This window comes from Sus scrofa, chromosome 1 (genome assembly GCF_054392235.1).
Source record: "Sus scrofa isolate SSC_HxYL_T2T_F1_AM1 chromosome 1, Sscrofa_HxYL_maternal_Yorkshire_Landrace_v2.0, whole genome shotgun sequence".
Lineage (NCBI taxonomy): Eukaryota > Metazoa > Chordata > Mammalia > Artiodactyla > Suidae > Sus > Sus scrofa.
The window spans coordinates 229,409,639-229,434,247 of NC_139383.1; the positions used below are offsets into that span (position 1 = coordinate 229,409,639).

At 35.8% G+C, this 24,609-nt stretch overlaps 1 protein-coding gene across 25 annotated transcripts in view; it reads left to right on the forward strand.

Annotated features, from left to right (window-relative positions):
• Window positions 1–24,609, forward strand: part of RFX3 (regulatory factor X3) — a 306,998-nt gene that overhangs the window by 229,909 nt on the left and 52,480 nt on the right. For 24 of the 25 annotated variants that reach the window (XM_084986795.1, XM_021064169.2, XM_021064230.2 and 21 more), the window contains 5 exons: window positions 2,757–2,876; window positions 15,115–15,236; window positions 16,960–17,072; window positions 22,247–22,362; window positions 22,800–22,954. In XM_084986795.1, the coding sequence (XP_084842921.1) occupies window positions 2,757–2,876; window positions 15,115–15,236; window positions 16,960–17,072; window positions 22,247–22,362; window positions 22,800–22,954 (626 nt within the window). Of the gene's footprint in view, window positions 1–1,222; window positions 1,328–2,756; window positions 2,877–15,114; window positions 15,237–16,959; window positions 17,073–22,246; window positions 22,363–22,799; window positions 22,955–24,609 lie in introns of those variants that run through there. The other variant, XM_084986824.1, reaches the window with a different exon arrangement.

The following is a 24,609-nucleotide window of genomic DNA, read 5'->3' on the forward strand; positions in this document are numbered from 1 at the left end:
TATTTTTGCCTTTTTATGATTTTTGCAAATTATCATAACAAATATTTTAAGTAGCTGAGAACAATATATATGTTTTTTATTTCCTAAATCTTATAAAATCCATACTTAAAAGTATAAAAATAAAGATGCTTTGCTGTATGTAACAGATATATATCTTTAATGAGCTATAAGTCACAGCTTCAGAGTATTCTAGTAAAGGGTTTTTAATATTCTTAATAAAATAAACAGAGCCTCAGCAACTGACTTCATTATAAATTTACACTAAAAAAGGGACTGTGTCAGTTTTATGAGAATTACAAGGTCTGTATGTATTCAGTGTGAATTATTCCTTTCTGTTGCATTTTAAGTGATTGTACAGCTTTCAGATTGCTGGAGGTTCAGTTCTCTCATAAATATATTTTCTTCTATCTATACTTCAAAGATAGTATATTTTAAACAGGAGAATATGATGTTTATTCAGAGCAAAGGAACCATCTTCCATCCCCTTGAACCCCTGCTCCCCCCACCCCACCATGAAAATCATTATTTGGGGACCTAACCTACTATCTCCTAGTTGATGGCTCATTAGTTGTGCATACCCTGCCAGTATTTTGAATCCCTGGGCTTTATTCAACATTCTAATAGCTGTATTGTTGTGCCTCTTTTGTTACTGAAAGGGATTTCAATGGATCCTATTTTGAGGCTCCATTCAAACCTTGAAACACATCTTTAAAATAGAAAGGGACAAAATTGGGGTTGTTTGGGTTTGTGAATGAGTAGAATCCATACTCTCTGCTCCATAAGTACATATTGCAATATTGCAGCTTTTTACTTTCTGATGTTCTTTTCTTCCCCCTCTCACTGTGTAACAATTGTGTCTTCTCTTTCTTTTAAAATTATATGTCGTGTTTGTAATTAGAAATGGAAAGCAAAGTCTAGAGGGATAAGGAGAAAAGAAATCCTTTGGGGAAAGTTGAAACAAATGCTGTGCTATGAAGATAGCAGAACTCTAATGTAGAAAAACTGACGATGGTAGGGGTGAAGCGCTAGAGATTTTTTCTACCATGCAAACTGTTTTGGCATTCACTTTCTACTCCTAATCCAGGAAACGGAAGGAGAATCAGTCTAAATCCTGTACAAATTGGACATATTTTTTCTAAGCAAACTGTATGAAGAATTGTTATTTAGCCATCAATGAAATTATTGAGTGAATTCATTCAAACCAGAACCAGACCTTTCTCAAGTTTCTGGAGCTAAGTACAAGTTAAGTCAAGTCACCATGTTTCTAAACGAAGACAAACTAAAGTTACCTTCTACTCAACCATCTTGAATATACTTATTCCAAAAGGTGCCTTTTTTTAAAATCCCATCTTCAAATTAAGTTTAAACAAAGAAGACCGTGGAAATGGTTATCTCCTTCAACCATCTTCAGTGAAATAGAAATAACCACCTCTCCACCAGCCCACCCAAAATGCAGATTTGTAGAAAAGTGAAGAAAAAACAGAAACTTCACAGATTTGGGGATCTCACAAGAGAGATGGCATTTTGCTTTGCAGCTTTGTCATTTCCTGCTCCCTCCTGTTCTCCAGTTTGAACGGGAGGACCCTGCTAATTGAGTTTGGGGTATTTTTTGGTTTTTGCTCTATTCTACAGTAGATTTTGAAGACAAGATCCAATATCTAGAAGTGAAAGGCATTAAGTTTTTATACTGGCTTATTTTGCTGAAATAGGTGTTTAGGTGTCCTACATTTTTTTAAACTAGCAATATCATTTATATGTAAGATTTTAATGTCTCTTCAAATATATAGGGTTCATCTGCGTTCTTCAATCTTGGAAGTAAAATTCTGTTTTATTTTTATATAAAATATTGAATCCACACTTCACTTGCTTTTCTTTTTGTAAATGAAAGAAAAAAATTGGAAAGAACGCTGATGTCTTGCTATATATAGACTTGTGAAAAACTATTTTCTCATTGCAAAAATTTACATATTTAAAATGTTATTTTTGTAAGAATTTGCAAATTTCATTCAGAGTAAAACTTTGTCATTTCTAATAGCAAATATGGTCTTTCTCATGAACATGAGGAAATTGTGACATTTTTTAAAATCCAGGTGGAAATTTGCCATTTTCACAGAGAAATTTCCCCATGTCTGTTGTGACACATCTTATTCAGCCTGCAAAACTGATACGAATCCATAAAAACAAAGACTAATAAAATATGTTTTGAAATCAATAGATTAAATGCCTGCTTCTTTTTTTAGGTTTCAAAATATTAGAAAAAAGCCTTTACAACATTTTGTATCATTGACGTTATCCTAACTTCAGTAATCCCTGCAGTAATTCACTTAGAAAAATACAAAACATGTCCAAGTCAGTAGAATTAAGACTTTTTCTCTTTGTTTTATATAACCACTTTATAATACATTTCTAATTAGTGTGCACCCCTTTATCCTGCTTACATAATTTTCTAAATTACAGTTAAAATATAAACTTGAAAATAAAATGTAAATTAAAAGGAACAAATGGACTCTGACTAATAAATGAAAATTTATAAGGAAAGATTTTTCTTAGGGCCTTTAACTGATTGATTCTTATTTCGACTGCAAATGAGGTCACCATAAACATATACAGGTTTCCAGATTAGCAAAATTATAAATATGTAACATTAGTATGTTTCTCTTACCTAATTTTTTCAAATGTGAAATTAAATGGACATCCTATATGATTGATATAGACTTGACTGACTTTGTATCTCTGTTTGTTGTTCTTTTATGAAGAGGAAACTCCAAGTACCATTACTATGGGATTCGTGTCAAGCCAGATTCCCCTCTTAATCGTCTGCAAGAAGACATGCAGTATATGGCTATGAGACAACAACCCATGCAACAGAAACAAAGGTAGACTCTAGAGCTATCATTGACATGTCAAAGCTATGTATTTCTTTAGATGTTCAATCTCCTTTTTTTTGAACAAATAGAATAAATACCTACATGTGCAAGAATGTCACTTTTATTGATCTGCTTTCACTACAGACAGTCCTCAAATATGATTTATAATTGTATTTGTCCTATTTTCCAATTCTCCTTAAAATCACTTATCAGACAGCCTCTTTGGCCCTTTTAAGTAAATGTGACATCCCAAACTATTCAGACAAGGAAACTAAACATGGACTATCTGGAGGAAGTTGTTTCTGAAGTCATGAGCTTCTTACTTCCTAATCTGCACATCCTTCAGGTCATTCTTTTTGACATTATAAATTCTTACAGAATGTTTGGGACTTCTTACATTTTCTTTGACTCCAACTCTCATTGATGTAGAGTTGTCGATATTAAAGCTATAAGAGATCTCAAACATTCATGTATGGATGGGTGGATGAATGGATGGCTGAATGGATGAATGAATAGAATCACAGATCTTAGAACTGAAAAATGCCTCAATCTAGTCTGGACCCTTGGCCTTGTGACAGTCAAAACATGGAGACCCTTGTTTTTTTAGATAAATCCCAAGAGGTTAAATGATTTTGCATAAGCCCTTACTTAATGTTGCTTACATAGCCAAGGGCCTTCTGGTCTCATGTGACTTGCATCACAGTCTGGAATAAATAAAATGAAAACTCTTCCCGCTTTACCAGTGTAGTTCAGCCATGACAGTAGTTACAATTTTTCTTTTCAATCGATCTTGCAGAATTAGATATGAGAAAGGAGGCCTGTACTAAGGTAGGCAGATGATCTGTATCAGTCTGCCTAAACCATTGATCTGTGATGGTTCGTCATCTTGGCAAGATCTCCTCCATGTATGTACTAGCTTAGTCAGAAAGATAAGTTCTAGGTCACTACTGGAGAATAAGACATAGCATGTAGTAGTCCTTTATCTATTTAGTCAGCAAGCACCCACTGAGTCTCTTCTATGTGCTAGGTCCTGTGCACAAAGATAAGACAGAGTCCTTACCTTTGAGGAATTAAGAAATTAGAAGAGGAGGCATATGGGAAATTTTTTTTTAAGTAGTACAACCTAAGAATTGCTAAAATGAAGCTTTGATCAAGGAACTATTGGAATATAGAGGAATTTTCAGCAAAGTCTGGGAGAAGCAGGATTGGGAAGTTTCACAGAGAAAGTACTCTTTGAGCAGGGAGTTAAAGGGATCAGAAAAAAGATAGGAACATTCAGGCAGAGGAAATAATGTAAACAAAAGCACAGAGAGGTAAAAGTCCATGATGTCTTTGGAAAATGCATTCTGTGATTTGCTGAGGATAATATTGCAGGAGGAGCACTGAGAAGAAGATTGGGTACTTTACTGAGAGATAAGATTTAAAAAGTAGTTTGGATCATAGATGAAGGGATTTGGTAGTATATGAAACTAATGAGTTTGTTCTTTGTGCAGAACATAGCTTATAAACTGTGCAAGGCTTCAGAGACTTGCTTCTAAGCAAAACAGTTTCAAATTTTTTGTAGAGAGATTAGTTTTTGATTTGGGGCAAGACATATTTAGTGGGAAGAAACTGGAGGTAAAGACGTACCAAGTGGCTTTAACACAGTTGTAATTTCTAGGGCTGTATTCAAGACTGAAGAGTCAGTTCAAGATTGACTGTTATACAAAAGTATTTCAAGGATGTTAGGTTTTATTTTAGATATTCTCAACCTTATTTTTTAAATTACTGATAACTTTCTTGAGATAGTGAAATATATTAAGAAGGGCTCTGGGAGTTCCCGTCGTGGCGCAGTGGTTAACGAATCCGACTAGGAACCATGAGGTTGCGGGTTCGGTCCCTGCCCTTGCTCAGTGGGTTAAGGATCCGGCGTTGCCGTGAGCTGTGGTGTAGGTTGCAGACTTGGCTCGGATCCCGCGTTGCTGTGGCTCTGGCGTAGGCCGGTGGCTACAGCTCCAATTCAACCCCTAGCCTGGGAACCTCCATATGCCGCGGGAGCAAGAACAACAACAACAAGAAATAGCAACAACAACAACAACAGACAAAAAGACAAAAGACAAAAAAAAAAAAAAAAGAAGAAGGGCTCGGAAAAAAAATAATAAAATAGATCATAAAACAGTCCCTTAATGTGGTTGGAAATAGAGTTTGGGTGAGTTGGAATAAACTATTACTTTGGGAGGTTGCAATTGTTGTTTCCACTTGTTAGTGGCAACCCTTGTAGCTTTTACTTTCTGGCGTGGTCTCTGCACTCATGCATAGCAATACTACACATTGGAGATAATGGTGCCATAAAAAAAAACTGATTTTTTTTGGGGGGGAAAAATAACGTATACTCAAACTTAAATATGAACAAAACCTTGACAAATTGCACCTAATAAATGCACTTACAGGAGTTCTCTTGTGGCACAGTGGGTTAAGGATCCAGCGTTGTCATTGAAGCAGTTCAGGTCACTGCTGTGGCGTGGGTTTGATCCCTGGCCCCGAAACTTCTGAGTGCTGTAGGCACAGCCAAAAAAAAAAAAAAAAAAGAAAAAAGAGAAAATTGCATCAACCTCTTCCTATGATTTTACTGCAAAGAATCCTAGCAAGTTTTTATGGAAATGGAACATTTCAAGGGACATTCTTTATAAAAAACCTGGGTTAGGTAAGCAAGACCAAAGATTTACAAAGGTCTCCTTATGAAACAGATTTCAGAGCTATAAAGGTTAATGAGCTATGAAAACCCTGTAATATAAGTATAGTAGTAATTGCTTTTAGAATTATATCTAATATGGTTGTATTTAAGGAGTAACGTAAAATTCTCAGTAGTATTAATAAATTGTACCAACTTTAGTTTCTAACAGTGATTGCTCTCCTATGAAATAAAAATGTTAGAAAACCAAAGTACTGAAATCTCCTTTAGTTTGTGGTTTATTGTTGTTTAATGGTACAAGTTTTGGATTGTGGAGACTTGCCCTTGGAAGGGTGTCTTGCTAACTGCTTGCATTGTTAGTGTTATCACCTTCACCAGCCCCTCATTTGGATTAAGAGGACAGCGGGAGGTGTCTGTTGTCTCTCTGAAGGATTATATCAACTGGCAACATTGATAGGCCCTAAGTAAAGCCACTTACCCCACTGAGAAGAAATATTTGGATGGGAGAGGAAGAGTGGTCTCTTCCTGAGTCTGGAAGCAAGGAAAAAGAGTTTTTCTTGAAAACAATGGAAAAAGAACTTATTTTATCATTGGTTTTATGGCTTTTAAAGATGATTCCAAAACTCATGTTTCTATTGAATATATTAAACATCACTAAGAGGAGTCTTCCATTCTCTTGTTAAAATACAAGTGACATTTGAAAAGTTTAAATACTTTATAGCAGCTAATAGTATTTAATATGTTAGAATATTCACATTATTTAAATGCCTCAAGGTTTTTGTATGCATCATATGTGGGTACATTTTCCATAGTATAAATGTACATGCTTCACCTATTCCTATAGTAAGAGTATTCAGGTATACATGGTGATTATTTTATCAAATAAAAGTCAATCTTTGGAGCTCAATTTGTACATTTTTTGATAAGTTTGGAATCATTGTAGTTGTAGCATTAATAGTGATCATTGTATTGCATAGCTTTATAGTTTTTAGAGCTCCTTTACATAAGGTATCTCATTTGACGATTTGATTGAGTAGTAGAGGAAATTTCCACTTATCTACCAATCAGAGTCCCAACAATACCACCATATGGGAACATAGCCCATGAGTCCGGAAGTAAATGGAAACACCTTCTGATTGAAAAACAGATGTCACAGAGCCTGTAGTTTATCTTAATTGAAAAGATGAAGCCATCCTCAAGTCATTTACCTAAAATAAAGGAGCAGATCAGAGCCCACTTGATTCATAGGAAATCATGAGATATAACAGCTGGCAAGAGGAAATATAAGTAGACAAGGGTCTTCGATTCACTTTTGGGCTATTCAACCTGGCAGTTTGTGCACATTTAATGGAGCGATGATTAGATCTGAGTACTCTAGGCAGTCCTTTCAGTATCACTGCAGTGACTAGGATCTGGTCTAACATGGTAGAATAACTGTTTGGCATATTGATGACATTACAGGTGATCAGAAAAAGGTTAAGTACCCCAGTTAAGGAATGTGTAATAGTTATTTTTTAGTACCTTCTGTTGAAAATATTTCATATGAAAATAACTTCTGCACTTAAATGAGGTAATCTTCGGTTTTCAAGGGAATTCACTCATGGACTAATTTGCTTACCCCAATTTAGATAATAAATGAATTAGATTATTATACAGCAAAAAGGAGATAAGTAATTTTCAGCTTTACGAACTACATAAAAATGTTTGCTGCAGTTTATTTTTAATATTTAAAAGAAGTACATAGAGAGTGTTGGCACATATATTTTAGTTTTTCTTCCAAATCCCAGTAGTAAAAGTGGTGGAATAGAGCCAGGTGCTTTTGACAATGTGCTTGGTTGTGTTTGATCCAGTAGCCATTCTCAGTATATTAAAATGCATTTATCATTCCTTCACCAAATATGTAATAATCAACAGCTGCAAATGAAATGTATCCAACACATCTAAAAGAGCATTTAACAGGATCAAGGAAAGTTTGAACTGGAAGGGAGAGATCACCTAGTATACCTCATCCTCTTGATGAGAAAACTGAAGTCCATAAAGGGTAGGTAGATAACTTATCCACAGTATAGCAACCAGGACAAGAACCCAATCCTCTTGTCTTTGTTCTTCTGAGAATTCCATCCTTAAAGAGGTAATGTAACTCAAAGAGAAAGATGCACATGGAATAAAATTTTTGTGTATGAAATAAAAGGGAAAATCACACCTGAGTATGTCCCAAATCAGTGAGGATATATAGCACTTCTTGCCTCTTTGAATGGTCTCTTCATAGGAATTGGATTCTGTGAAAGAAGGAAGCTTTGTGGAACTTAGTGGAGAAAAATAGAGGCCAATTGGAAAGATGCTACACCAAGGGTAGCTGTGCTTCAGCTGTAGACAGATATGAAAGCATGAGTGTTCCTAAGAAGTGAGGACAAGAACCTTTGTCATTAGAAGACCTTTCCTAATATAGGTTTCATAGATTAGTGGAAAGAACCCTATATTTAAAGGTGGGAAATAGGGATTTGAATACAGGCTGCATTGGCACTTAGTGTGTGTGACTGAACTTCTCTGAACCTTGGTTTATTCATCTGCAAAATGAAAATTAATAATAGACTACCTCAAAGATTATTTTGTAGTTAAATTGGGAAAAAGTGTGTAAAGGGTTTTATTACTGGAAATTATCATCATTATTATATTGTATGCACTAGAGAAAATATTTCTTTAAGAATAAGGCTGCTTTGGAGTTCCCTGGTGGCCTAGCATTGTTAAGGATCCAGGGTTGTCACTGCTGTGGCATTGGTTTGATATTTGATCCCTGGCCCAGGAATTTTGTGTGGTACAAGTGTGGCCAAAAAAAAAAAAAAAAAAAAGGAGTGAGTCTGTTTTGGAAAAGAACGAAGCCTGGTATTTGGGCAAGTTTGGCTTCCATTTCTTTATAGTTCTAGGCCAGTGGGTTTCAGATGTGATTGATGTTAATAGTTTACAATTCCTTTCCTGAGCATGAAATCCCTGGGGTCATTGCAAAGATAAGCATCTAAGGCTGGTAAATTGCTCTGAGACAGCTGAGGGTGGCTGGAGACTTTAGTGGGAAGATGTTCAGGTGCCTGTGCATTTGGCTTTTGGAGACAAGTAATCTTTGCACTGAGTTAATAAATATTCACTCTACCATTGCATCAAGTCCCTGATGTAAATATATTCTCCATTAAGGCAGGAGAGTCATAAATAATCACAATTCAGTAATTATTAACTACTGTAAAATTTGTTTTCATAAACGGTCACCACTTATCCTTCTGAAAAACATTTATTGACCTTGTAAAATGTTCAAAAAGCACTTTATATGCAAGATCTCATTTGCAATAATCATACTGTTATTTACTGATAAGGAAACTGAGGCTCATTTAATTTTGCTATATGTAAGAAGCTCACTAATTTACTTTTCCCTAAATAGAGCATCAGATGCCCTTTTTTGTTTTTGTTGCTATCTTGGCATCAGGTGGAGTTAGGTTGTCATTGTCCAAATAAAAGAAGTATAGAAACAGTCCTCTAGGATTAGTTTAACAGAAAAGACCAGCTGTAGGTAAAAGAAGTATCATAAAGGTGTCATACATACCTGTAGCAAGAATGTGTCGGTTCTCTACAGTTAACCCTAAACTATCTATGCTAGGACTCAGTGAAGAAATTAATGAGATAAAAGGGAATGTATCTGCCTCTTTCAACATTGTATTCTCAGGACCCAGAAGGGCACTGAGCACATTGTCATTTGTGAAATGAATGAATGATCCATAGCTTTTATTTTAGCCAATGGTTTCAACCTCTTTCCTTCCTTACCTCTTCCACATTTCCTACTAAAACTGCTGCCATTAATTCAACGACCCCATTTGAATTTAATTTCTTTCTCCTCTCCTTTCCCAATTATAGATGTAGAGCTAATGAAGAGACAAACACTGTGAGAACCACCAAGGATTGAAGAGAAGTAATAACTATCATTAACCAGCAGGGTAGATGTTAGAAGTAATTTAAATATAGACATATTCAGTGTGACACCAAGGAGTCCATCACGATTTTGAAAAGATGGCACTCCTAACATAAATCATTTTCTTCTGATCTGTCCATGTTTATATCATTTAGTTCATTTCAGACCTCCAATCATCTAAAAAATTTGGGGGACAGTTTTTCCAAAGAGAATATCAAGGTTCTAGCAGAAAATTTTAGCCTTTGCCTCTGTTTTGACCTCAACATTTAGATTTGTTGACCTCACATTCAAATCAAGTGGTTATGTACCTTGTAGACTTATAAGTGTAATAAGGACTCTGTTTCCCTATACAGCTCAGATTTTGTGTCTTGCAAATGCATTTTTCACCTGATTCAAAGGAACTTTTCCAAATGTTTCATTTAATCTGTTGAAAATCCTTCCACCTGGTACTATTAGTTGACTGTGATGGTAAATATACACCGTTCTTTGCCTTCCTTTGCACTCCTTCAGTGTCTGTATACGTGAGATTATTGTCAGTATTAGATGTTATTTTACAGTAGAGTTGCAGCTGTCCAGGTTTGAAATAACAACTATGACTAACCCCATGGGGGAAGATTCCTAATAATTTTCCAAGTTTTCTGTGTTAGTGACAGGTTTCATGCATGCGCTCAGCTATTAGAGCATTAGAGTTTCTTTGATTTCTTAATTGTTAACAACTTTAGCTTTGATTGCCCATGGAGTTGCAAGCTGTTAAAATTATCATTTGCTTCTTACTAATTTTGAAACCAAGAGCTGTTTCTTCATTTGATGTAGTACATGTCTTTCTCAGAGCACGCTGAAGAGCACTGTAAGAAAACCTATTCTAAAATAATGAACTTGTAAAATAAATGAGGAAAAAAGGAGCGGATATTCTTTTTGATTATTAAGTATAGTTGATGTACAATGTTATGCTCTACAGCAATGTGACTCAGTCACACACACATACACCACACACACATTCTTTTTTTTTTTTTTTTTTTTTTTGGTCTTTTTGCTATTTCTTGGTCTTGGGCCGCTCCCGTGGCATATGGAGATTCCCAAGCTAGGGGTCCAATCGGAGCTGTAGCCACCGGCCTACACCAGAGCCACAGCAACGCGGGATCCAAGCCGCGTCTGCAACCTACACCACAGCTCACGGCAACACCGGATTGTTAACCCACTGAGCAAGGGCAGGGATCGAACCCGCAACCTCATGGTTCCTAGTCGGATTCATTAACCACTGCGCCACGACGGGAACTCCTCTTTTTTTTTTTTTAATATTTTCCATCATGTTCTATTCCCAGGAGATTGGACATAGTTCCTTGAGTTATGCAGTAGGACCTTATTGTTTACCTACTCTAAATGTAATAGTTTGCATCTGTTAACCCCAAACTAGAATATTCTTAAATACTGAAGAGGTCACTTTTTTAAAAGTTTCAGCAAAGAATCTTTTTCAGTAGAAAACATCATTTTTTTTTTTTTACAATTTAGTATTCAAATAGTAATTACTTTATAAAGAAGTTAAAGAAATAGGAAGTTGGAAAGCTATGTTTCAATACTAAGAGGTCAGTTGAAATTCAGCCAGTTAAGATAATATTATATTATCATGTAAATCAAATGGAATATTTAAAAAATCCTGGAAAAATTCTGTTCATACACAGTGTTTTCAAAATCATGCCCTTATAATTCTTTACCCACAATAAATGCTCAATAAATATTTTTTAAATAGATTTGCTGTGTGTTTAACATCAATTGATGGTGTGATAAAATGAAATATGTTACCTTGAACATTCATTCATACAGTCATTCATCCATCTACCATCCAGAGAGGGTTATTTACATTCCAAATGTAGTTTATTGAAATGATGATTCATTTTATTAAAAAAATGTCTTTCTCTAGTGTTATGGTTGTATGTCTACAACATTGGGCTGAAGGAGTTTTTTTATTTGGCCAAGAAGCTCTTGTGGACTCATTCTCTGCAGGCTTCTTAAGAAATATATGAGAAGCTAGTTAAAATAATAAATTTCTAAGCCCTGTTCTCACAGCTTTTGTTCAGTTGATCTAGGGTAAGCCTAGCATTTGAATTTTTTTTGAAAGCTACCCAGATACTAACATATAATTAGGCTTCAAACCCTAAAATAATATCATCTATACTCTTTCTCTCAAAGAAGAATCAGTTACCACAAATATTTGTTTAGCCTATTTTTAATGTGGCTCTTTGACTTCCTGTTAAACTCCTACCTTCTCTGGGAAGACACAGCACTCCGAGGTAACGGCAGGGATAGGATGCTTTGCTTAGGATGAAAATGAACATTTAGCTTTTCTCAGTTCAGTATTTCTAATTTCTGGGGATTTCTTTTAAGTACCAATCCTGTGCCAGGCAATACACTGTAGATATGGTACTATGTGATTTATTACTTAATGCAGGAAAAGCCAAAGTTAAGATTACCTGGAAGCTCTCTCATAGTTTTAGGATACACTGATACTATCCTTGTATATGAACTATATCCCTGCCCTTTTCTTATTTTACAAAATATCCCAAACTTGTCTTCACACCTTTCTCCAAGGGGATAGAGCATAAGGTTCTGGCTTATTGAGGTCCTTCTAACCTAGGCAGGTGAGACCGTATACATATGGTGCATCTTTACCCAATCCATTCAATCAACTATTCACTTTGTGACCCTTAATCTGTGGCTAGAATAAAACCTCTCATTTCCCAGTTCTAACTGTATTTCTTTTTTTTTCTTCACTTCTCCTATTTAAGATTTGTTCTTACGTACTGATCTCCATGGTTTCTCCAGAATTTACCAACTTATTTCCTTTTACTCTACAAGCTAATCTCGAGATGATTTTTGAGATTTTCCATCTCATATACCGTAGAATGCACCTCTTCATTGCTTCCCAGTCAATATCTTTATTATTAAGCATAATCACACATCAGTATAATGAATTGTGATTTGCAGTGCTTATTAAAAACATCTCTTTCCTTTTGGAACCTCTGCTATCTATATCTAAGGGAGCAGATAATTTTTCTTGCAGACTACAGGCTTGCTACACACTGTGTTGATTGTGACATAGCATCTGTCCTCTGAAAACTTATAGTCTAAGATGAATATATGTCATTTCTTTTCAGGGTTAAATTCCACTTGTTCTTGCTATTTGTGCCTATTAAACATCTGTAGTATACTAGTAGCTGTTCAGAAGAAAGGAAACTGATAAACCCTAGTTGGGCAAAGTCTAATACTTACTCCATTAAAATTATTATCCTCCATTGAAAGTTTTAATATAATTGGCGTCTGTAGGAAATATTTCCATTTTCCTCTTCTTCAGAGTAAATAATTTGAATCCCTTTAACCACTTTTGTATATTAACTTCATGAATCCCAAACTCCATTAACATAAAATGGAGAAACATGGTGTTAGTGATATAAAATTTCATATCTGAAAAGGGAAGCTAAAATCAAATGAAACCTGGAATGAATCAATTAAGACAAAAACTTCCCTAAATATATTCCCTAAAGATAATATCATTCAAGTCTTCTAGAACAGAATGGTTGGCAACTGCTCCCCCACACAAGTACTAAAAGTACTTGCCTCACAAAGGATTTTTTTTTTTTTGCCTTTCTAAGATGATTCTTTAAGGAGGAAAGAAAATCAGAAAAACATTCAGTTTTTTCTAAATGGCACTGCTAGCACATCACAATACTGAACTTTCAGTTAACTCTTCGTGTGGCCCCCCTGAAAAGCACTGTCGTATTTTTTTTCCCACTAAATAAAATAATAGGTTTGAGTTCTTTTAGATCACTAAAAAATAAAAACCAACATTTTGGTGGTGCAGGATCGTCACTAAAATGACAGTGAGAATGAAGTATGTTGTATCGTTTTCTCACCCTGTTCATCTTTTGACTTTATTTTTGCTTTTCATATAATTCTATGTGAGTTTCTGTCACATAAGAAATACCTATAAACGTCATTTTGAGTGACTTTGCAGTTTTTCACAGAAGCTTCATTTATCTAAGGTATAGTTAATAACATTCAAGATTGAATCATTTCCTAAGGCAACCTGAACATTAGTTTGTATGATGTTTCACCAGGTCCATTCATCTCATATCCGTTGTCAGAGTGTAAGCATCCTTGATCATATCTTGTTCATGTACTAGGGACATTGTTGTTCATATCAGTGTAAGAGTCAAGTATCTTTGTGGTGAGAATATTAGGTGGTTCTGTTTATAAATACAATTAGAGGAGTTCCCTTCGTGGCGCAGTGGTTAACGAATCCGACTAGGAACCATGAGGTTGCGGGTTCGATCCCTGCCCTTGCTCAGTGGGTTAAGGATCCGGCGTTGCCGTGAGCTGTGGTGTAGGTTGCAGACGCGGCTCGGATCCCGCGTTGCTGTGGCTGTGGCGTAGGCAGGTGGCTACAGCTCCGATTCAACCCCTAGCCTGGGAACCTCCATATGCCGGGGAAGCGGCCCAAGAAATAGCAACAATAACAACAACAACAACAAAAAAAGACAAAAGACAAAAAAAAAAAATAAATAAATAAATACAATTAGAAATGGAAAAAATGGAAGGACAAACAGCATAAAGTAAATAATGAAATCTCTAGGTAATAAACTTATTGCAGATTTTAACTTTGTCTTAATCTGCTTTTCTTAATTTCTAAAATGAAGAAAAATACATGATATATTAGAAAAAGATGAAATTATAGCTGCTGATTATTTCTTATTTTGTATTTGCTTATCCTAGGAGATTTACCTGCACATTTCATATGTGGTATTTCTCTCCAAAGCAGCCTTTCTTTTTGTCCATGCTGCTGAAGCATATTTTCTTTCTTTCAGCAGTATGGAAAATTCATGAGTTTGTATGACTAAGACCTAAAGATAAATAGGTAACTGTAGCTGATTTTGATTCTGTTTATTTTTAAAATTTGATAATCTAGGTTTGTAGATGGCTTTTTGCATGCCTTTTGCTGCAAGCTGATGCTTGTGGTCTTTGTTATTTGCAAATATGGACAGGGGTCAAGGGAGATGAATGTGTTGAGATGCAAGGGAGACTTTAGATGATGTGAAAAACAGCGTGGTAGAGTTTATAGGCTGATCATATTTTGAAGATACTAATTAATTGAAAGCCATTAATTAGCATTTCTCAGGCCCAAGCTCCTAGATCTTCAGAGTAATGTCTCAATGTACTTAAAATGTTTCTCCCTTGATCTTTTGGCTATTAAAATTTATATTTAAATTGCATATTCAACTGTATTAAAGTTATATTTTAATTGTGTTTTAAAACTGTAATCATGGACATCTTTGCCATCTTTGCCACGGCTGTCCAAAGAAATACCTTATAACTCTCTCATTCTTAGTTAAATTTCTGAATTTTCAAAAATGGGTCCTCTTCCTAAGCCCCTCCCCTTTTTTCTTTTACAGTTGAAAAAATTTCTATTTCTTCATCCTAACATAATGAGACGGTTAAGAAAGGAAATCTTAAAACTATCATGAGACATTAAAGAAGATAGAATAAAATCGAATGCCTTGGGAGTTTTGTGTAGTGCAAAAAAGCAAGGAATAATTTGGTTTATTTGTTTTTTTCCCATCTAATATTTTTAGGTACAAGCCTATGCAGAAAGTGGATGGGGTTGCAGATGGTTTCACAGGAAGTGGTCAACAGACAGGCACATCTGTTGAGCAAACTGTAATTGCCCAAAGTCAACATCATCAACAGTTTTTAGGTATGTTAAGGTGTAATGCATATTAGTTGCTATTAGGATTTGGAAAGCAAGAGAACAAAGGCAGTGTTTTTTCCAACTGCAATGTCTTTTACAGATGTTAATTACATAGATTCTTTTGTGGGCTGAAACTGTGCACATTGTCATAGTTCTAGTTCATTTGTACTTGTCTTTACTAGAGCTTATTTTTGAAAATCTCAAGCTATGTAGGACTTTTAAATGTGTATGAATTAAAGGCTCATTTCTATGAAATTATTTTCCAGAATTTGTATTAATTGGGCATTTGTGATTGAAATTTTCATTACTTTCAGTAAAGTGCCAAAAAGATGCCTCATTTCCTGCCTATAAAGTTGCATATTCATATAGTCTCAGATTAGAAAAATATTACTATGAACTTTTAAAAAGTAATTTATTCTTTTTAATCAATCACAGTATTTCCTATTTTTGTAATTTTGTGGATGGTATACCACTTTCTTGTTATTTAAAAGTTAAGAAAGTAGAACTTGAACATTTTGCATATTCCTGTTATAGCTAAAATTATGAAAATGGCTCTTTAACTGACAACTTTTCTAGAGATGAACGTACATAGTTTCTATACAACAGATCAAGATAAGTAGAAGCTATCAGAGAGTGCATGTGTGTATGTGTCGTGCATGTGTGTATGTGTCGTGTGTGTGTATATGTGTCTATGTGTACTTTCTGATGAAGACAATTAAAATGTATTCTCAGGTTAGAATGGCAACTGAAATTGTAAACATTATGGCAGCATTCCCAAACTAGAGCCCTCAAATATATTCTTGTAGACCCTAAGCTATCATAAAGATTTTTTAAAAAAATTTTGTATTCTTATTTCAATTATAATCTAAAAAAAAAATATTCTGGATTATCTGGAAGACTAGAACGAATACTGTTCTGCAATTTTAATTTCCACATTTTTATTTGAATTTATGATAAGGCTGGCACCAAAGTGCATTGCATTAATTGTCCAGTGCTAATGAGAAAAGAACAGAGAGAGACTTACTATGTAAATTACGCCTTCATCCCAAGGGAAGGCTAAATGATGTCCCAGTGCTCTGTGTGGAGGAAAGTTTCATAGCTCATTTGCATATAGAAGCATAATGGGAGAACCAGCCACCATAAAGTACACATTGGTATAGGCCTGTCAAACTCAAAAGATCCTGCGCTATAGCAGACAATGCCATATTCATGCTGCAAGAGGTAATTTAATTACAGGACAACAGCATCATCTATTATGTCAAACTAATGTTGTTAAGTTTAATGTTATTTTTGTAAGTTTCTTTGTACTTATTTTTGTAGGTCTTTTCATTTATGATTATATGAGAGGTATGAGAATAATGAGTTTAAAGCTAGATTTATTTTTATATACTTAAGTAATATAATGATAAAAATAACTAAAGTTGACACTTACCAGCTCAAGATATTTTTCTTTGAATAAGGGCCCTCTGTTAAGAGACAGTGTGATATGTTATGTCCAGTATAATCATAGTGAAAATTTAATTTCTTCAAAATTTTTAAAAGTATTTCTGCTATTCTGTGCTAATAATGCTAAGTTTTGTTTATCAAATACTAATATGAAAAATCCTTGCTTTTTAGACCTCTGACCTTTCATTTTTTTTCCTTTTTAGTCTTCTTAAATTTTCCCTCATTAATCTGTAATTGGCACTGTCCACAATAACTTTTTTCTGTTATGTTGTCATGGTAACAGATGCATCTCGAGCACTTCCAGAGTTTGGAGAAGTTGAAATCTCTTCTCTGCCAGATGGTACTACCTTTGAGGATATCAAGTCACTGCAGAGTCTTTATCGAGAGCACTGTGAGGTAAGTCTTTTTGAACATAGTATGAACACATGCTAAGTTTTGCCAGACAGCTTGCTAAAAGAAAATCATCAAACATATCCCTAGGGGTAGATGAAGTTCTTATTTCTTTGAGCACTGATAAGTTAATTTTTTTTCTTATCTCCAACTGGAGAAGTAAAGAATGCAAAAAAGGGAGACTGAATGTTGCTTTCCAGTTTCCTGGCCTATTCTGAGTCCTTTGATAAAGCAATTCCTCTCCTAGGTATTCATGCTAGAAAAATGCTTGCATGTGGGTGAAGAGATAAGTATACGGGGAACTTGTTGCATTATTGTTTTTAATGCAAAAGACTGGTTATGACTTCAGTATCTAACAGGGAACTGAATAAATAAAATATGGTACTATCTATAGAGTGCAATGCATTACAACTTTTAAAAAGAACGGGCAACTCTAAATCCACTATTGTGAAATAAGCACCAGGATTTATTTTTAAGGGAAAAAGCAAGATGTAAAACAGTGATTACAGTATACTATCCTTTTAGTGAAAAAGAACATATATATATGTACATCTCCCCAGAAGAAAGAACAAAATGTTAATGCTGGTTGTCTTTGGGAAGGAAACTGAGTGGCTGGGAGTCAGGTGAAAGAGACTTAATTTTTCAGTATACTTCGTTTCACTGTTTGAATTTTACCCTGTAAGGGTGTGCTTCTATCAAAAATGTTTTCTAGGAGTTCCCGTCGTGGCGCAGTGGTTAACGAATCCGACTAGGAACCATGAGGTTGTGGGTTTGGTCCCTGGCCTTGCTCAGTGGGTTAACGATCTGGCGTTGCCGTGAGCTGTGGTGTAGGTTGCAGACGCGGCTCGGAACCCGCGTTGCTGTGGCTCTGGCATAGGCCGGTGGCTACAGCTCCAATTAGACCCCTAGCCTGGGAACCTCCATATGCCACGGGAGCAGCCCAAGAAATAGCAACAACAACAACAACAACAAAAAGACAAAAAAAAAAAAAATGTTTTCTAGAAATTTTTTTTTTTTTTTAATGGCCATGCCCTTGGCATGTGGAAATTACCATGCCATGCCAGGAATCACCCCACACCACAGCAGCAACTCAGGCCATTGCAGTGACAACGCTGGATCCTTAACCCTCAGCACCACAGGAAAACTCCTAGAAATATGTAGTAATAAAGCATTTAAGGTGCTCTTTCCAGGGATCATTGAAGTTCTAGTTTTGTTTCTTTTATTTTTGTGGTTAATTAAGTTTTCTCTTGGTATTTTCCATCCCTACTCCTAGTCCCTTTCTGAGTATCCCACTGCAGAATGGTCTATATTCTCTCCAGGAAGTGAACTGTCTCCAAGCCTGCATGTGCCTGCAACTCACCTTGTGAAAAGGAAATAACCTATTACAAAAAGAGTTTCCTAAAGTGCTCTTCCTTTTGAAAGAGAAGTCTGTTTAGAATTTAAGTAGCTTTATTCCAGGGCTATTTGTGTTCTACTTAGGAGTAAAAGATAATCCTTTGGATTTCCTGGGCAGTCCTCCTGACTGCTGACGACGCAGTGTACAGTGAGAAGTCTCAGCTCATAGCATTCACAGACTTTTTTTTTTCCCACTTCAGAAATAAGAACTGCTTGAGTGAATCTGAGTGCTTGTCAAGGGTGCTAGATTATTAACAACCAAGGGCAAGTTCTCTCTTTATTAACAAACCATGAGCCACAAGTGTCTTTCAACACATCCTGCCAGTTTGTTCCCAACATTTCTTGTAATGATGAAAAACACTGACTACCCATTTCTCTTTGATGGGTATGCTTTTCCCAATATTAGAGAATTTCTGGATGATCCTTACTTATCTAGAAAAAAATTTCTTTTTGTGTGAATATCATATATATTCAATAAATATTTACATGAAGATTGTCTAAGCAGTTTCTTTCTTCTTCTTTTTTTTTTTTTTGGCTTTTCAGGGCCGAACCCACGGCATATGGAGGTTCCCAGGCTAGGGGTCTGATCAGAGCTGTAGCCACCGGCCTCCGCCACAGCCACAGCAATGCGGATCTGAGCAGCATTTGAAACCTACACGACAGCTCACGGCAACGCCGGTTCCTTAACCCACTGAGCAAGGCCAGGGATTGAACCTTCAACCTGTTGGATTCGTTTCTGCTGCACCACAACGGGAACTCCAGCAGTTTCTCATTTCTCTATGCTCAGGTGAACCTTGTTTCAGGCAAACCAGCCCTCACAAGTATAATTTGGATTTTTTTCAAGTTTCTCATATTTATTCAAAATATAAATTGGAGCATGATTATTTACATTATTAAAGAATGTACAGTAAGGAGTTCCCATGTGACACATCATGTTAAGAATCCAGCGTGGTCATTGCAGTGGTTCAGGTTGCTGCTATGTGCATGTTCGATCCCTTGTGCTGAAACTTACACATGTTGTGGGCATAGCCAAAAAAGAAAAGAAAAGAAAAAAAACACTAAAATTAATTAAACTGAAAAACTCCCACAAGATGAAGATATTCTTTGGATTACAAAATTTTCATTAACATACCAGTTGCAGAAAATATTCAATATGAAGAGATAACATGTATACTAATTAATCTCTGTGGGAAATGGCAATTCATAGAATGACCCCATTTATATCAGAGTTACCAGTGTTTATATGCCCTTTCTCTAGGGGCATAAAGCCATATACGAAAAGGAAGAATTCTAATTATTTTTCCTGTTAAATTTCCAAACTTTCGTTTATTTTTGTTTGTTTGTTTGTTTGTTTTGTCTTTTCTAGGGCTGCACCCATAGCATATGGAGGTTCCCAGGCTAGGGGTCTAATTGGAGCTATAGCCGCTGGCCTATGCCACAGCCACAGCAATGCGAGATCCTAACCGTGTCTGCAACCTACACCACAGCTCATGGCAATGCTGGATCCTTAACTTACTGAGTGAGGCCAGGGATCGAACCCACAACCTCATGGTTCCTAGTCGGATTCGTTGACCACTGAACCACAACAAGAACTCCAAAATTTCCAAACTTCTGAAGGACAGGTGTGTGAGTCTAGATCCAATCCTTTAAGTAGTTGTTTGCCCTAAGCCAATGGAATATCGATTATTTTAAGCTATATTTACCATATATTTTAGTCTGAACATATTTAAAAGTGTGTGAACAAATGATAAAGTGTCCTATTCATTTGTAAAACTGCCTAAATGAGGCTGATGTGAATATCCTTTTCAAAAGAATTATTGGAAATTGAGGCACTGAGTTTGTTACTTGCTTCATTTTATTTCATATTTTTAATAGTTCATATTTTAAGTGATTAATATACCTATTTTGCCTGTTGCTTGAAATTCTCACAGTTGGTCTATCAAAGATATTTTGGAAGTTTCACTAGTTATGTAAAAAACAAATATAATTTTCTGCACAAGTTGTTGTGACACTAATTTTTTTTCTTTTTATATATGCATAGTGTTTTTATACAATTTCATAGCTAGAGATATGTAAGGTATTGTAGCAAATAGTACTAATTACTTCATTAATAGATGTCTCTGGGAATGTGCCTAAGCTACGACTGAGAAAGAAGCTGTAATAACTTGCCTCCTGGGAAAGTTCTGGGTTTTGCCCAGGGAGAAGGGACATCTGCATGCCCTTTACTTCCAGAGCTTGCTTTTCCATTTTTATTGTTGCTGATATTAAAGGCTGAACATTGTGTTAATTAATTTGTCCCCTTCCCTCCATTTTCATTATCCAACTACTTGCAATATTTCCTACTAGTTCCTAGAACATGCCCCCAAACAGATTTTGCTTAATAATTAAATTGGCCTCAAAGTGGTTTTGTATAGAACATCAGGTGTTCTCTGGATTACACACAGGGCAAGATCTGCTTGGGTAGCACAGACTCTGGAATTATGAAGTTACTGTTTCCTCTTTCTGCCTAAAATGCTTAGATTGATTCTCCCAATTGCCCCCTGTATTCTCTTGGCATCTGTGAATTTCGCAGATCACAAAGGGGCTGTTTTACATGTTTTTGTTTTCAATGCTGATGACATCAAACACAGACTGAGGTCTTATCTTTTATACTCAAAATAATCACAGAATCATGTGATCTTTGCACAAACAAGTTTTTATGACTACTTTTATCTAAGGCGAATTTGCAGAGTGATTGCAAAGCCAGGGTGAATATGATCATCAGAAGTTAATAAAAGTGGCAGATTTTAGCATCATCAAAAAAATATCCTTGATGCAGCTGGAAAATGGTTCTAGGAGATAAAATTGAGGAGAAGGAGGAAGTGAGGCCCCTCACCCCCAGCGTTAGGAAAGGGGATGGTTTTATAGCTTCTCTAGAAAAAGAGTAGGCTGAGAGGGGATTGAATGGAAGACATTGTGTGACCACACAGAGCCCATGAACAGCAGCCAGCCCTAGCCAGAGCTAATTTAGCCCTAACTTTATCTGCCACACACAAGCACTTCTACACATCTCTCTTCTGTCCTCTTTCTTTTCTTTTCTTTTTTTTTTTTCTTTTTTTCTTCTTTTTTTTTAGCTTTTTAGGGCCACACATATGGAAGTTCCCAGCCTAGGGGGTCAAATCAGAGATATAGCTGCTGGCCTACACCACAGCCACAGCAACACCAGATTCAAGCCATGTCTGCGACCTACATCACAGCTCACGGCAATGCCGGATCCTTAACCCCACTGAGTGAGGCCACGTCCTCATGGATACTAGTCAGATTTTTTACCACTGAGCCATGACAGGAACTCCTCTTCTGTCCCCTTTTAAGGCCAGTGGACACTCTTAGTCCAAGGAAGACCAGTGTGAATGGAATCTATGTTTTGTGCCCTTACAGATCTAGAATAGTAGAAGTGACAGCAGTGAGGGAAGCAGTGGATTAAGGGATGGAAGAAAAGTTAGGGAAGCAAGCATGAAGATGTAGGGATAAGAGAGGTAGAAGTAAGGGTATGGTGTGAGGCCATTCTGGGAGGAATACAAGTTATCCTGCTTAATCATTGAAGAGTTATCCACCCTACTCTTTTTTTTTTAACTAATCTCTTTTGTGTTCCCATTTTCATTGGCAAAACTTAGTTCACTTTCACCTTGTTAATTTATGAGCCCAAAAGTATCTTTATTATTTATAGGTCTTGTCACAGCATGCCCTCCTCACACATCTCCATAAGAACTTTTGGAACATAATATTGATATATTTTTGTTTTTTAGGCAATATTGGACGTTGTTGTGAATCTTCAGTTTAGCCTGATAGAAAAATTGTGGCAAACATTCTGGCGCTATTCTCCCTCTACTCCAACTGATGGCACTACCATTACTGAATCAAGGTCAGAATCAATATGCTTTTCCAATTCATTTTCATGGCTGAGTAGATGTCACAGCTAATAAATTAGAGATATGTATACCAGTTGTGAAGCTTACCTGATAACATTAAGTGAATAGATTGAAATAAACCACAAACTACTCCCTTGAGGTTTCAGTGTGCGTATTATAGCTCCCATTTTTATTGATTTGGGGGACTGCGGTAGAACTATTTCATCCTTGTGGAATTAGTATCATATCTGCCTTTCATACCGTCAGAAAGTATTAACGTGCATAGGCAGCTCTGGGGGAGTGTTATAGATATCCAGCCATGTGGCACCAGGGCAATGGTGGTATAGTTCTAACCTCAGTAATATTTGATAAACTAAAACTATTTTTAAAGTCCATTTTCTTTTTTATCCTCATTTTCCATCTATTCATTTGCTACATTTATTCACACCAGCAATCTGAGTGAAATAGAAAGTCGACTTCCGAAAGCAAAGCTGATAACTCTGTGCAAACATGAGTCTATCCTGAAATGGATGTGTAACTGTGACCATGGGATGTACCAGGCTTTGGTGGAGATTCTCATCCCCGACGTCCTTAGACCTATTCCTAGTAAGTTAAATGCAGACAAGTACGGATGCTTTTGTTCTCATACATTCCACCCAGGAAGTTTTGGGTAGTGACGTTGCAAACTAGAATGATTCTAATCTCATTTAAATTTGCCAAGGAGAAAACATGCAACACAGAGTATTGCATGAAAGCAGCCTAGAGCAAAACTATAGTAAAGAAGGGAAAATTCTCTGTTCTTAATCTTTCGTTTTCTTTTTCATAAAAGAAGACAACCTGTAGATGTGACAGCCCCGATGACTAATTGCAAGAACACTCCCAGGCCAGTCAACCGTGTGAAAATTATTCTACCCAAGGACACAGTTTCCTTCATCAAGCCCCCAATTTTTGAAATCTGTAATTGCTAGACGAGGCTCTTTCATGGTTGCTTTTGATTTGAAATGAATTTATCTTGGTTTCCACTGACGCTGAATTTCTTTATAAAAGCACTTACTTTGTCACCAGCATCATGATAAGAACTACAAGTGTAGCTCCCATTAACAGTAATGGTTAACTGACATTTTGAGAGAAAAATCCATGTAACTACACAAGCATTGTATTCCCTCCATGAAGCAAATTGGAATTACATAGATAAGTTAGATTATTTTTTTAAATGATAGTGCTTTTTAAACTACCCCGTTGCAAACAAAGCTATTTTCTGCAAGTGTCAATATAAACGCTGCTATGGATACTTGTGTTAGAGGCATTTGAAACAATTTTAGGTCTGTGTCTTTACAAGCACTTACTAGTAACCTTAACTTTTAAAGAAATGGGACAGAATTTCCAGTCTACAGTGACATTAATAAGGTAAAAATAAAATCTTTTAGCTTGTGAAATTAGCCACCATGTCCTTCAAGTACACTGTTTACAGTTGATTTGTGTTAAATTATTCCAGAAAATATTTAAATAGGGATTTAGTAGAAGAAAAGGTGAAGATATTAATATTTGTATGTTTCCACTTTCTTTTTTAAATATGACAGATAACAGTGGAAGATATGAGTTAATTTCACGTTTCCCACCACCTTAAAACATATACTTAATCATGCATTTACATATAATGTCAGTGAATACACACACATAGATAACTTTGTATAGATATTAGTTTTTAAAAATCTAGGTTCTTGTCTCACATTTTTATAAATTGCTCATATTTTCTACTCTATCTGAACCCAGTTTCTTGAAGAAAGACTGATTAAAAGGGATATTGTCATGGAAAATTTCAACATGTAAATTTTCTACTGACTTATGTTCCAGAATCTGGTTTTCCTTGTTTTTGTCTTGCTCCCTGTGCTCTGAGTGATAATCTCTAGAGATAGTTAAGAGAAGTTGCATAGGGTAGCTCATTAGCCTATGACATCTTGCCACCAGCATAAATTTCTCTCATGAGATATAAGAAGAGATGTCAGTGAGTGCTTTCTTTTTTGAGGCAAATCAACAAAATCAGTAATCATTAAACAATTCTAAAATCTTTTGCTTCCATGTTAACATCACAAGACTTTAACTTATAAACTCAGCAGTTCCCTAACTTGAATCATGTATCAAGTTTAGTTGACTTTAAGCCCCGTAATTTTAAGTACACGATACACTTCACTTTTATTTTTTGCAAATTTTGATTTGAAAACCACTTTATTCTATCATGTTTGTCTCTACATTCAGACAAC